Source organism: Equus caballus, chromosome 5 (assembly GCF_041296265.1).
Source record: "Equus caballus isolate H_3958 breed thoroughbred chromosome 5, TB-T2T, whole genome shotgun sequence".
NCBI classification, from domain to species: domain Eukaryota; kingdom Metazoa; phylum Chordata; class Mammalia; order Perissodactyla; family Equidae; genus Equus; species Equus caballus.
Genome location: NC_091688.1, coordinates 29,173,863 through 29,188,343, shown reverse-complemented (window position 1 = coordinate 29,188,343; position 14,481 = coordinate 29,173,863). Strand labels below are relative to the sequence as shown.

The window sequence follows — 14,481 nt, the reverse complement described above, 5'->3', positions numbered from 1 at the left end:
CATGGAAGCAACCCAAGTGCCCATCAACCAATGACTATCAGGATAAAGAAGATGTGGTATATATATACAATGGAATACTATCGAGCAATAAAAAAAAGACAAATTCATTCCATTTGAAATAACATGGAAGGACGTGGAGGGAATTACGCTAAGCGAAATAAGCCAGCCGGAGAAAGACAAACACCAGATGATTTCACTCATATGTGGAATATAAACAAATACATGGACAAAGAAAACAATTCAGTGGTTACCAGGGAAAGTGGGGTCAGGGGTGGGCAGTGGGGGTGAAGGGGAGCACTTCTATGGTGGCAGTCAAGAAACAATGTACAACTGAAATCTCACATTGATATAAACTATTATGAACTCAGAAAAAAAGGTAAAAAGAAAATTCACAACGTGTAGTGATCAAAAATTACTAGGCACGCAAAAAGCATATATATATATATATATATATAGTTATATAACACGTAACCAGGAAGAAAAACCAATCAACAGAAACAGATCCAGAGATGACATATAATAGAACTAGCAGACAAAGATATTAAACATTATTATACCTATATTGCATGTGTTCAAGAAGGCAGAGGAAAACATGAGCATGTTAAGGAGAGACATGAGACACATAAAAAAAACACAGAAAGACCCAAATTGGACATCTGGAGATGAAAAATAGACTGGATGGGATTAACCGCAGATTAGACACTACACAAGAAAAGGCTGCTGAACCTGGGGTGTAACGATGGAAATTATCCAAAATGATCAAGGTGCTAATTCTTAAGAAGACATAACTCTAGAAATCCAGCCATTTGTGACGACATGGATGGACCATGAGGGTATTATGCTAAGTGAAATAAGTCAGAGGGAGAAAGTCAAATACCATATGATCTCACTCATAAGGAGAAGACAAAAACAACGACAAACACACACACAGCAACACAGACTGGACTGATGGTTACCAGAGGGGGAGAGGAAGGGAGAAAATGGTGATTAGGCACTTGTGCGCGGTGATGGATTATAATTAGTCTTTGGGTGGTGAACATGATGTAATCTACCCAGAATTCAAAATATATTATGATGTACATCTGAAAGCTATGTAATGTTATAATCCAATGTTACTGCTATAAAAACAAAAGTAAAAATAAAAAATTAAATTAAATTAAAAGAAGACACAACTCCAAATGCTTATGTCATAGGAAAAAGTGAAAGACAAAATTAAAATAATAAATTATCAGCTTTGTTATCACTTTTGGTCTATCAAATTGAAAATAAATTTTTAATAATAGGGGAAGACATTTTGTTGGGAGAAAATTCTCCATCAATATTTTGACACTTCTGCATGGTCCAGGCTTTCTAAGCAAAGGACCCAAGCAAGTTGTTTGAAAAGCAAGGGCCTCAGCAGTTAAGTTTGCACGTTCTGCTTCAGCAGCCCGGGGTTTGCTGGTTCGGATCCCGGGTGCGGACATGGCACTGCCTGGCATGCCTTGCTGTGGCAGGCGTCCCACATATAAAGTAGAGGAAGGTGGGAATGAACGTTAGCTCAGGGCCAGTCTTCCTCAGCAAAAAAAAAAAGAACAAGAAGAAAAAAAGGAGGAGGATTGGCAGCAGTTAGCTCAGGGCTACTCTTCCTCAAAAAAGAAAAAAAAGAAAAGCAAGGGCCTTGGAAGGCAGAGATACTGTGTCCCTAAAGATACAGACTTGACTTGGTAGAGATGTGGAGATATAAAGCTCTCTACTTCCTCTTCTGGACACATTTGCTTACATTCCAGAATAATAATCCTAGTGACACTTCCCCCTTAACCCTGGAGGAGATCTGCTTCGTGAGCAATCTCTCTCTCCAGAGGAAAGGATGGGCAGATGTGACAGCAGACCCTATTATATATAATAGGGTTCCTCTTCTGTGGTGCAACCCACTGCAACAGGGTAACACCAGCTCTCACTGCATCATCCCATGGGGACTGAGGCTCAGAAAACTAGTGCTAAGGTATTGGCCTGGCTGCTGCATTTTGCTGTGAGTAAGAAACCATCTCTTTCTCTAATCCAGAAACTTCATGTCTTCTATCAGAAGACACACTCTTGGAAGCTGGGTCACTCTCAGACCCTTCACAGTTTCTGACTTTACACACTTACGAGAAAAAAATTACCACAGTCCTACCATCGAAGATACCCATGATTCATCTTTTGGTGTATATCCTTCAGAATTTTCTAATTTTCTGTAATGAGTATCCGGCACTTTTGCTTTTTAAAACTGTAAAAGGTTTAACTTTGTTTTTTAAGAGGAGAACATCTAAGAATCTATGAAATCTTTCCAGGCAATTAAGATAGAAAATAAACCTGAAAAAGAAAGACTTAAGAGTCATCAGAGGAAAAGCATAAAGGAACCAAGGACACATAGACGAAAAGAAAAGGAGACAAGCTACAAAGGATACATTATAACTCAAACAAAGATGGAAAAGAAAATCTGCCAAGGAGAGGTCACAAAGAGCCCAGATCCAGACAGGAACTACCGAATGAAAGCCTGTTTTATATACCAAGGTGGGCATATGGAAATATTTTTCGATTTCATGAAGAAGGTATAACCTAATGGTGCATCAAAGTGTACCTGCAAATCATCACAAAGAACCCTCAGAAGAATGTGAGAGGACTTTTCCAGAGGAGAATAAATGAAAACATACCCTTATTATCCTGGCAGCCTCCAAAAGGATTCGGCAACGCTCCATGCCAGATTTCTGACTCCATATTTTAAAGGCAGCCTTTGCATCCTGAACAGCCAAATTTACTTCCTTTTCTCCAGAACATGCGAAAGTAGCTATCACTCGGCCTGTAAGGATGGGCAAGTCAGTGTTTTCTCATACTGTTGCCACACATGAAAGTATTGTGTATTCAGATTTCTTTTTAGTGATCCCCTTCTTGTTTTTAAGTATGGTTTGATTCAGTAACCACCCCTATACCAGCAGTTCTTTACTCAATTTTGAGATCACTGATCCCTTTAAAAATCTAATAGAAGTTGCAGACTTTTCTCCAGAAAAATGTACTTAACCATATCACAGAATTACAGAAAGATAGTGTTCTTTGCCCTAAGCACACCATGAACTTCGGGTTGAGAACTCCTGCCCTCATCTATTTTACAGCTGGGTTTACTACCATTAACTTCCTATCAATTATTCTGCAATGCTCCTTAACAATGTTCGAGAATCTCAGGGTCTTGCAACAGCAAAGTTGAAACTGTCTCCTCGGTTATGAAAGCTGATTTTAAATCCCTGGTCTGTGATCTACATAAATTATATTATACTACTAATACTTGATGAACATGGTTAATAAACAGCAGTATCAGGAAAACATATCCCTAAAAGAATATTTCTTTCTCAAATATAAAAAAATCCAGTCTCTCCTTTTCTTATTCCTACCTTATTCCCTATCGCTATTCTGAGGCAAAATATGAAATGACCCGTTTTTCTAGACCCAAGAGGTGTGACTGACTCTACCAACAAAAATTCTTTAAGTATGTCAAGTCATCAGTTCCTGCTCCCCTCTCACAGGAACTCCTGGGACTCTGCATCTTTCAGAGAGATTTCACAAACCTGAAATTTCTGTTACAAACTTGAATAGCCAGGTGGTAAACACAGTGGCTAAGGATTAGCACACATTGTAGGTAATTAAATAAGAGCAATTTTTCTTTCTTTTGTTTCAATATAGCGGTGGGGACAAAGAGGCTGTCTCCTAAAGAACGTGATGCTCTCTGTGGCCCTTTCTGCTCTGACAAGTTACTGCTCTGTGGTTTAGTACCATTGGTCAGTCCTAAAGTCTCCAGTCCCTTGCAATCCAGTTTCATCCTCGGCTACATACCATACTGGTTTGCACAAAACATTTACATATTTCTCCCCACAAATATTCGATAAAACCCAGCAAAACAAACACACAAAAAACCAAAGCAAAACAAAAAACCGCTTCCTCCTTAACTTTGTGATCTTTAGTGTTCCCAGAGGAAATCTGGGGCACGGTGCTCGGCACACATTTCACACTGGATACAAGCAGGGTTTTTCTCCCTTTCCCAACTCTGATTCACGTCTAGAAATATTTTAACACTAGGGGATGCAACAAAGGCCTCATTCACGCTCATTAGAATCATCTGCGTGTGCTCCTCCATCCTCGACACAATGTTCATTTTCTGCCGCGTCCTTCTGGAAATCCTCTTCTTTGCACACGGTTGAAGACATTAATGCAGTCTCAGCTTTAATTTCTTAATAATTAACAAAGGCACAACCTCACGCACCGGGGCTTTGTGGACTCTCTGTTCAGGCCGTTGTGAAATTACTCATGACGCCAGCACCCAACTCACCAGCTTTCCCAGTTTCCCCCGACTCCCTTCGTGTCCCTGGCCAGACGCACTCGTGCTTGCACGGAATCGTCCGCTGCCTATTACAGACCACCTTACACTTTACACGGCCCCTTATCCGTGTTCAACAAACGTCTGCTGAACGCACTACAGGAGGGTTCAGGGCAGAAGAACGAGCGCACCGCAGAGGCGGGGAGCTCCAGCCGCGCCCGGCCCCGCCACTCCCCCCGCCGCCCGCGGCCCCGGCCCGCCGTCCCGGCCCTGCCGCCGGTCTCGGTCTCCGTCCCGTTACCCGTTGCCGGCTCGAACGCCTTCTCGATGCCGGACGAGTCCACCGGCTCCACGCGGGCCCCGCCGCGGTAATTGAGCGGCTGCGACACGACGAAGGTGCCAGTGCTCATGGCGGCGACAGGAGCAGACCGAAGAGCGTGGAAAAGAGGAGTGAGCGCGGCCACACTCGTTCGGAGAAACATGGGGAGCCGCCGGGAGGCAGAGGCTGCAAGGGGGGCGGGGCCTCGGGGCTCGCGCGGCCGGCGGGGAGGCAGTGCCCGAGGTGGTCTTCCGGGTGCTGAACTGCGGGAGCGGAGTTAATGGGTCCCCGGGCAAGGGCGGGGCCTTCCAGGGCGGGGAGGGCAGACGTTTGCGGGGACAGTTACTCGGCTTCTCCGCGGTCCCTGTCAGGCCTTCGCTTAGGCGGAAGGATGGGGCTTTACCCCAGGGTGCTCCACAGACACACACACACACACACGCACACACGCACACACGCGCGCGCGCGCTCTCTTTCTAGCTGTCCAGGGACTTCTTCCAGATCAATATTTGCGTAGTACTTTGCAAGAGTTTTCGGGTACATAATTGCATATAATTATCTTAGGATCTCACTCTTGATCCTACTGTCTAAAGAAAGGATTAGAGGATTAGAGTGCCAGGAATATTACTTTGGGGATTATTAAGCCACCATTTCTTTATATGTATACTTGTGGGAAGCATTCCCCCAATCTAGCTGCCATTGTATTGTGACAAGGTCTGGCAATGGAAGGAGAATCGTGCAAGGCACTTCTCCAGGGAACATAATTCTTTAAGCAGAGTCCTTTGTCCTTCTTTCTAAAGCCTATTACTGATTAACGTCTTCCCTCTGTCCTGGAAGCCTTGTCAAAATAGGCAGAACTAGCAATAAACATATCTCAAAGAACAAACAGCAGCCCCCAAGGATGAGGGGGTCTATATTCCGTTAATTATATACTCGCTGTCCTCCTAACTTCTTTGAAGACCCTGAAACTATGTAACCTCTTCCTAAACAATCGATATGTATGCTGCACATCTGGTATGTAGATAACCACCTTTGATTATTACCTTTAGTCACGCACTGCCCCTTACCTATTGTTCCCATGACGACAATAGTTAGACCACCTCGTGTGATTTTTTTCCTATATAAGTGTACCCTGTCCCTGAAATAAATTGGACTTGCTTGCAACTGCTTCGAGTCTCACGTCTAGCACTTACACTTTCGCCGACGCCCTCTCTCCCGCGGGAACCTGGACTCTGCCGAGGCTGGACCCCGGCGTATACTAATACTTTTAAAAGGTATTTTAAAGAGTAAGGGAAGGACTGTCAAGAAGACATATGGGGATCAGCCCTGCCCGGTGGCGCAGCGGTTAAGTTCACACATTCTCTTGACCAGCAGTTAGTTCTCAGCAGAACGTGGTTGGCCGGTTCGGATCCCGGGTGCAGACATACGCACTGCGTGTCAAGCCATGCGTGGCAGGCGACCCACATATGAAAAAATAGAGGAAGATGGGCACAGATGTTGGCTCAGGGCCAGTATTCCTCAGCAAAAAGAGGAGGATTGGCAACATATGTTAGCTCAGGGCTAATCTTCCTCAAAAAAAAAAAAAAGAGGATAATGTGATGTGAAGGTGCTCTTTAAATTCTAGAAGAGCTATGTAAATGCTATTAATGACAAATAGTGGCACAAACAGAAGCCTACCCAACAGGAGATAAAGAGCAAAGGCTTCATGAAAAGGTGTGAGGGAAAAAGCCCTTCTGTGCGGCCATTTGGAGGCCTCCCAAGGGCCCAGGCAGCTAAGGGATCTTATGCAAAAGCAGTCTTGTTCATTCTTCATACTGAACTCCCATGCATCTGCCACAGAGACTTCAATGAACAGCAATTAATTGCCAATTTGGATATTCTGTTATTTCTTGCAGGCTTGTTTCTCTTCTAGGGGCCGCAGTCTTTCTCAATGTTCTCTCCTTTACCTCCCAGCACAGCATTAGGGTTGTGGTTTTCAAGTTTAGAATACAAATGAACTATTCTGGTCAACTTTTTCAGCATTCCATACCAGTTTGTTAGCCCTCTCAATGCTATTGAGATTTGTAGGTCTTAATCTTCAAATGGAAAGAGCAGTTCTCAAACTCAGAACACCTGGGGCCAAACTCGGCTACTACCTTTGTTATTATTGGCCATTTGAAACAGAATTGAAACATATCAGGAGTTGGTGACCAGCGCTGTAGATCTCCAGGATTATGGGAGCAAGGATGGTCATTTATGTGTACAGAGACCATAATTGCAGATTTTGGGGGGGCAGTTCCTATTTAAAACATTCTACCCCAACAAATGCTTTTTTTTTTTTTTTTTTGCTGAGGAAGATTTGCCCTGAGCTAACATCTGTTCCAGTCTTCCTCTATTTTGTATGTGGGTTGCTGCTACAGCATGGCTGACAATGAGTGGTGTATGTTTGCACCCGCAACCGAACCTGGGCCTCCAAAGTGGAGTGAACCAAACTTAACCACTAGGTCACAGGGCTGGCCCCCCAACAAATGCATTTTAACTTGTCAAATCATGACTCCTGATGTTTGGTTAGGAACGTTGTCATGACGTCTGTTGATATAATTAATAGATTATCGAAATAATCTATTAAAAATATTAGCAGTGCCTTACTGTTTTTTTCATATGATAATCAGAGTCATTGACTTTGGAATTTGTTCTTGGAGCTAATAATCCCAGGAAATGAGAGACTACTGACCTTACAGAAAAGTTTAGGACCTCTCTGTATCTGAGATAGCAGACGTATATAGGAATTATTTCAATTCCTTTAAATGTATAAGATATATGTGGTTGTGTTGGTGTTATTTTCTAGAACATAATAAAACTTTCATTATTTGCATGTATATAATATGTAGTCAGTTAAAAACAAACTTTAAAAATTTAAACAAGAATCTCTCTGTACTATTTTTCCAATTTCATAAGAGTCTATAGTGTTTCAAAATAAGCAGTTTAAAAAATAAAACAAGGGGGGCTGGCCCCGTGGCCGAGTGGTTAAGTTCGCGCACTCCGCTGCAGGCGGCCCAGTGTTTCCTTGGTTCGAATCCTGGGTGCGGACATGGCACTGCCCATCAGACCACGCTGAGGCAACGTCCCACATGCCACAACTAGAAGGACCCACAACAAAGAATATACAACTATGTACCGGGAGGCTTTGGGGAGAAAAAGGGAAAAAATAAAATCTTAAAAAAAATAAATAAATAAAAATAAAACAAGGGAGGCTAGCCCAGTGGCATAGTGGCTAAGTTCATGTGCTCCACTTTGGCAGCCCGGGGTTCACAGGTTCAGCTCCCAGGCATGGATCTACACACTGCTCATCAAGCCACACTGTGGCAGCATCCCACATACAAAGTGGAGGAAGACTGGCACAGATGTTAGCTCAGTGACAATCTTCCTCAAGCAAAAAGAGGAAGATTGGCAACAGATGTTAGCTCAGGGCCAATCTTCCTCAACAAAAAAATAAATAAATAAAAATAAAACAAAGAACACATGCTCATTATTGAAAAAAATTTTAAGTAGACATTTTTTTAAAAAAATAAAATTAAAGCAATTATTTTACTACCTAGAAATTATGTTAATAGCTAACTACTTATTGGATACTATCATACTTTACTATGTTTTACTTTATATTATCTCACTTATTCCTCCAAATGACACTATTGAGTAGGAATGATTATCCCCATTTTGCAAATGACGAAACTGAAGTTTGGCAAGACTGAGTAATTTGCCAGAGGGTAGATAGTAAGAGATAGAGCTGAATTTTCTCACATAGCTTAACTGTTTTCTCAGGAAAAAATCCTAGAAGTGGAATTGCTAGGTCTAAAGGCATAATTGTTTTAAACCTTTTGAAAGCAATTTGCAGGCAGCCTTCTTTTAAGTTAGAGGTACTGAGGTGTAGTTTACAATAAAATGCCCTCATTTTAAGGGGACAGTTCAGTGAGTTTTCACAGAGGTATACACTCTTGTAACCATCGCCTCACTCAAGATATGTGGCCAGTTTACTTTTTATTATGAGTGTGTAAATATTAGTCACCATCGAACCAAATAGTATATTTTAATTGTATTTGCTTTCTTGTACAACTTTTTTTTTGTTTTTCCTGGAGTTCATACTTGCTTCTAATTTTCAGTCGTTTACTTTTCTGTGAAGAGTTGACTGAATCCTTCCATATACTCTAGCAGCTCTGTAAAGCAATGGGCCACACAATTCTACATGGTTGAACCTATTGGATAATGTGTTTCGTTTCAGTTTCCCTTGAAGATATCTGTGTTGAAGCCTTCTGACCTACTTATCTACCCTGGACTGCTTGCTCCCTCAACCTGCTGCCCAGCTGTTGCCCTGGGACTGTCCTTTGCTGTCATTCCAGGCATTCATTCCCTTTGCCTCTGCCCTGTTGTTATCCTCTGTTTCCTGTCTTTCATGTCTTCCTCTTCTGTGGTGGACTGCCTTATTTTAACAAAGACATCTTCGGGTAGTAACTTGTCGAGAAGGGTTACAAGGAAGGTAGATTTTTTTGACATTGCCTGACTGAAGAATGTTTATTCTCACCTCATACATGATTGATGATCTGGGTGGGTATAAATCGGTCTAGAATTCTAAATTGAAAATAATTTTCATTTAGAATTTTTAAGGTAATGCTCTATTGTCTTCTAGTTTATAATGTTGCTATTGAAAAGTCTGATATGTAGGTGGTTTTTCATCTGCCTTTCTAACAAGCATTTTTTTAGAACCTTTTCTGCACGGAGCATTGAATGAGACAATTCAAGTAGACAAGGCTGAATAAGTGTCGCACATAGTAAGAGCTTAATAAGTAGCTGTTTCTGTAGCCAGTCTCCAAGATGGCCTCAAATAATCCCTGCCTCCTGGTAGTCACACTGTTGCATAGTCTCCTCTCAAACTGTACCAGGATTGGTCTTTGTGACCAATAGAATGTGGCAGAATTAGTGGTATGTCACTTCAGGAATTAAGTTATAAAAGATATTCCTCCTGGCCAATTTCTCTCTCTGATCGCTTCCTGGGGGATGCCAGCTGACGTGTTGAGAGGTTGCTATGGAGGGGCCCACGTGTGAGGAACTGAGGCCTCTTGCCAGCAGCCACACTAGTGAGCTTGGAAGCTGACCCTCTAGCCCCAGCTTTCAGATGCTGCTGCTCCAGCCAACAGCTTGACTGCAACCTCATGATAGACACTGAGCCAGAACCACCCAAATAAGCTGCTCCTGTGGATTTCTGACCCTCCAAAACTGTGTACAATAATAAATGTTTGTTGTTGTCAGCTGCTAAGTATTGGGGTAATTTTTATGCAGCAAAAGATAACTAATATACTATTGAGTTAATTGAGGTAGTTATGGTTCTCTGCCTACAAAAAAATCATGTCCTTGGCTTTTTTACAGGATAAACACATTTAATAATAGTTTCCTTCAACTTTTATATAAGTCAATGTCCTTTAGAAATCCATTTCATGGATTGTAATTAGTCTTTGGGTGGTGAACATGATGTAATCTACACAGAATTTGAAATATATTATGATGTACACCTGAAAGTTATATAATGTTATAATCCAATGTTACTGCAATTAAATAAATAAATAAAAATTAAAAATTAAAGAAATCCATTTCAAAAGTTCTATTCATCTGTTCATCTAACAGAATTTTATTGTGTGCCAAGCTTGAAGTTAATAGTGATAAATGATCAAACATAGTCCCTATGCTTATGAAACTAAGATTTGAGTAGGATAAGATAGATAATAAACAGATAAACAAATAAGTAAATATGCTATTACAAATTTGAGAAATGGCACGTGACATTTATGGAAGTAAATGAACAGAGCAGTCTGGCAGAGGAGGTGATGATTAAGCTAAAATTGGAAGGAAAAGAAGAAATTAGGCAAAGAAAGTATTGAGGCAGAGCATTCATGACAGAGAGGACTGAATGCATGAAAGTTCTCAGATGAAGAGCCAGGGTGGTCTAGAAACTACTAAGAATCTGGGGTGACTGGAGCATAGCCAGGATGGACGAGAGTAGCTCAAGGCAAAGCTGGAGGATAAGCCTGCCAGCCATGGAGAGGAGTCTGGATTTTATCCTCAGAGCAATGGGACAGTCATCAAAGGAGTTGAGTAGGTGAGTGGCAGGATCCAGCATCAGTTTTAAAAAGCTTACTCTGCCTGCTCTGTGGATAATGCATTCTAGGGGGCAACGCAGGAATCCAGCAGAGAGCTGATTAGAAAGGGTTTTGAAGCCATCTAGTCAAGAGATGATGGTATCCTGGACAGACTGGAGTAGCAGAGAAGTGAATGAGTCCAAGCTATATTCTAAAAGGACAAATGGTAAAATGATAATGGATTGGATGTGGGGCATTTAGTGTTGGATAGAGTGGAATAAAAAAGTTCTGTATTGTGATTTATGTTAGAAATTGTCCAAAGTACTTTCACTTAACCTCTGCAGAAGACAAGAAACCAGATTAAAATTCCAAACAAAATTTAGAAATTGCAGTGAAAGTTTTATAGTGTATGAAAGATTAATTTGAATGAAAAATTATTTTTTAAAATAGGATTAATTTTCTAGTTTTACCTGAAGTCATTAGCAATAGGTGCTATTTATAAATTATCAATATCTCCTGTATGGCCACGTTATAACTTTCTTCGATTATCTAACACATCTCCCAAACCTTGATTCCCATGCAGATAATGAGGTTTACATTTCAGACAGGTAACAAAGGCTTTGTAGTAAAACATTACTTTGAAATGAGAGTCCTTATCTTTTATACCTTGAATAGCAGAAAAACATAACTGGGAAATTTATCCCTTAAGAGAAACAACAGAGAACAGTTAATCTCACCATGATTAGTCAGAAAGTCCTGTGTCTCTCTGAAGTAGTTAGGTTTCAGGTTTGCCCGCAGTATCAAAGGCAAAAATCACAGTGGCTTATACAAGAAAGAAACTTATTTCTCTATCTATCATATCATAACAGTCCATGCTAGCCAGTCCAAGGATAATATGGTGGTTCTAAAGTGTTGGGGACCCAGACACTCTCTGTCCTACTGCTCTGACGTCCTCACATATGTTAACTTCTCCATGCTCCTTCAAAGGCCATTCTCATTTAGCTTCCGATAGAAGAGCTTCTGCCACACCAAGACATAGCTACCATCTTTTGCAACAACAGGCATCCAGGTGATTCTGATACAAGCGTCCTTGGACCACACTCAAAACAACTAAGCATTGTTTCCCAAATTATGTCTCTCAGAATATTGATTCTGCAAGATGCTCCATATAAAAAAGGATTCTACCTACTATGTCCCCTTTTTGGCGATCACAATGATTATTAGCACATTTAGAGCTCAAATAAGTGCTGCAGTAGAGAAATCTGTGCAACACTATAACCCATGATTTTCCAATTTATTTGAATGCAGCATTGTTTTTTCAGGTGACACCTATTAAACACCCTGGGAAATACTGTTTTAGAGTCAAGATGGGAGACTAGACCATTAAAGTTTATCAAGTATGAGTACCTTTAAATAGAGTAATTTCAGTTGAACAGTGAGAAGAAGCTAGAGTATAAGTTATGGAATGAACCAGAGGTGGAATAGATACAGTGGATGTACCACTATACTTTCAAGAAGTATAGTGATAGGAAGAATGTTCAATACAATTTCAGGAAGACAGAGACCTTGAAAATCCAAGAGAAAGAAGGAATAATTGATGGAAAGTCCCAAAGGAAACAAAAAAAGAAGTGGGCCCGAGATAATAAGTAAGGATGTGAAAAGAAGTAATACTGGTTTTCTTTTCTCAAAAAAGAGAAAAGGTAAAAATACGCGTGTAGATATATAAGTTTGGGTGTGAACGACTGTAGCTGACAGGGAGTCGTTTTTTCTCTGTGAAGTAGGAAACAAAATCACCTGCTAAAAATCAGGAGAAAATAAAAGGGTTTTAAGCTTCAGATGGGAGATAGTTTTGGCACAGCACTTATGGGAAATAAGAAACATTGCTCACTAAGAATTAGTGAAAAGGTATTGAGCAGAACTCAGTTCTGAGTTGAGTTTTGAATAACTTTTTGTCCATCCTTACTCAATGGTCCAGGAGGGGAGCAAGCAGGTGTTTGGATTCAACCAGGGTCAAGGATTGATGACGCAGGTAAAGAGGAACAAGGGGACGAAGACCCTTGTGAGAGTGTTATTGAATGATAACTTTATTGGGTTGGTAAGAAAAAGAAATTAGAAAACCATGGGGAAAAGTTAAGCTTCTAGAAGTTTCTAAGATGTGGAAGAGCAGGTTTAGTGGGGACAGAGAAATGGAAGAGTTGAAAGGATAAGAGGGTGTGTTCAAATGAGATTTCTATGTTCAAGATCTCAAAGTTTTAGGTGGTGATTAGATCAATTCATGGAAATGAATTGTTGGAGGGAGCTGGAGGGGTTGCTGCAGTAAAGGATATCTAGAATTGTAAAGCTAATTATCAGGATGTATGATGTAGTGAAATGAGCAATAGCTACCTTTCAATCTTGGTCTGTCCCTTAATCACAAATGAATTTGAACAAGTTGCTTCACCCACTCAGCCTGTTTCCTTATTTTTTTTTTTTTTAAAGGGAGAAAATAATAGTTATCTGGTAGGAGCAATGGGGGAAGACAACCTATGTAAAGTGTCTGGCACAGTGGGCTCAATAAGTGGTAGCTGTTATTATTGGGTTGGTCAGCTATGAGGGTTTTATGGATGCCTGGAATGATGGCAGAAACAGGACAAAAAGGACAAGAATAGGCCAGGTGATGACGTCCTCCATTAAGTTGAGGAACTGACTCGTAGGTTGCTAAAGGAGAATGTCACGATCCGAGAGATTACTGAGGGGGCAGATCTTAAGAGTTCTCGCCACACACACACACACACACACACACACACAAACACACACGAAAAGAAAATGGTAACTATGTGAGGTGATGCATATATTAATTAGCTTGATTGTGATGATTATTTCACAATGTATACATAGATCAAAACAGCAAGTCGTACACATTAAATGTGTACAATTTTTATTTATCAATTACACCTCCTTAAAGATGGGAAAAAGAAATTTGAAAGAACCCAGCCAATGTTAAGTGCCCAACTGTGGTACTTTCTTATCCACTATCCTCCATGTCCTCATCTGAAGTGGGTGTTGAGACTTTTACTTCCAACGATGGTAGAATGACAGGGACCAGACTTATCTTCCTGCTTTAAACAACTAGAAAACTGGGCAAAATATAGGAAACAACAATTTACAGATATTGGACAACAGGTAACATAGGACAGTGACCTCTGAGAGAAGGGAACCCAAGTGAGCCCTTCAAGTTTCCCAGCTCTCAGCCTAAAAAGAGTTTCCAGGCCACAACACAGGGTGAGGGAGCCCAAAGAGAGCGCAGCCATCTTCCTGAACCAGGGAGACATAACTCAGTTCAAGAAGGTCAAGGTGGCTAGAAAGGAAGGAGCTGTATAAAGAGAGAGATTTGGAGACCCCTTGATTTGAAGACTGAGTACTGATCTGTAGCACCTAGTACTGAGGAAAGTCCTCAGGACCAAGGGAAAACCCACCAGAAAGGAATAACAGAAAAATCCCTTGAGCTCATATGGGACTGGGAATTGTTTGTGTTCCCGCCAGCCAGAGTGCACAGACCTTATAATATAAGATACTGTGTAGGGTCCTCAGAAGGATATTGCCTCAAGAGTGGGGCCAAATCAGCCCCAGACTAGCTGCTGCTCTGCTGCAACAAAGCTTAACAGCAAGCCTCAGAGGATCAAATCAATTCCAAATAACTTATCTGTGCCTCAGAACAAAATCTCCCAGATGTTTAAAGGAATACAACAAAGTTC

The 14,481-nt window shown here is 41.1% G+C and overlaps 1 protein-coding gene across 2 annotated transcripts in view; it reads right to left on the bottom strand.

Moving 5' to 3' along the window:
- The window catches only part of ALDH9A1 (aldehyde dehydrogenase 9 family member A1), a 28,487-nt gene extending 23,343 nt beyond the window's left edge, over positions 1-5,144 (bottom strand). Inside the window, exons 1-2 of one of the 2 annotated variants that reach the window (XM_001492799.6) lie at positions 4,626-5,144; positions 2,673-2,818 (exon numbers count right to left, since the gene is read on the bottom strand). In XM_001492799.6, the coding sequence (XP_001492849.2) occupies positions 2,673-2,818; positions 4,626-4,806 (327 nt within the window). In that variant the 5' untranslated portion in view covers positions 4,807-5,144. Of the gene's footprint in view, positions 1-2,672; positions 2,819-4,336; positions 4,563-4,625 lie in introns of those variants that run through there. The other variant, XM_023640803.2, reaches the window with a different exon arrangement.
- Positions 5,145-14,481: the final 9,337 nt, after the last annotated feature.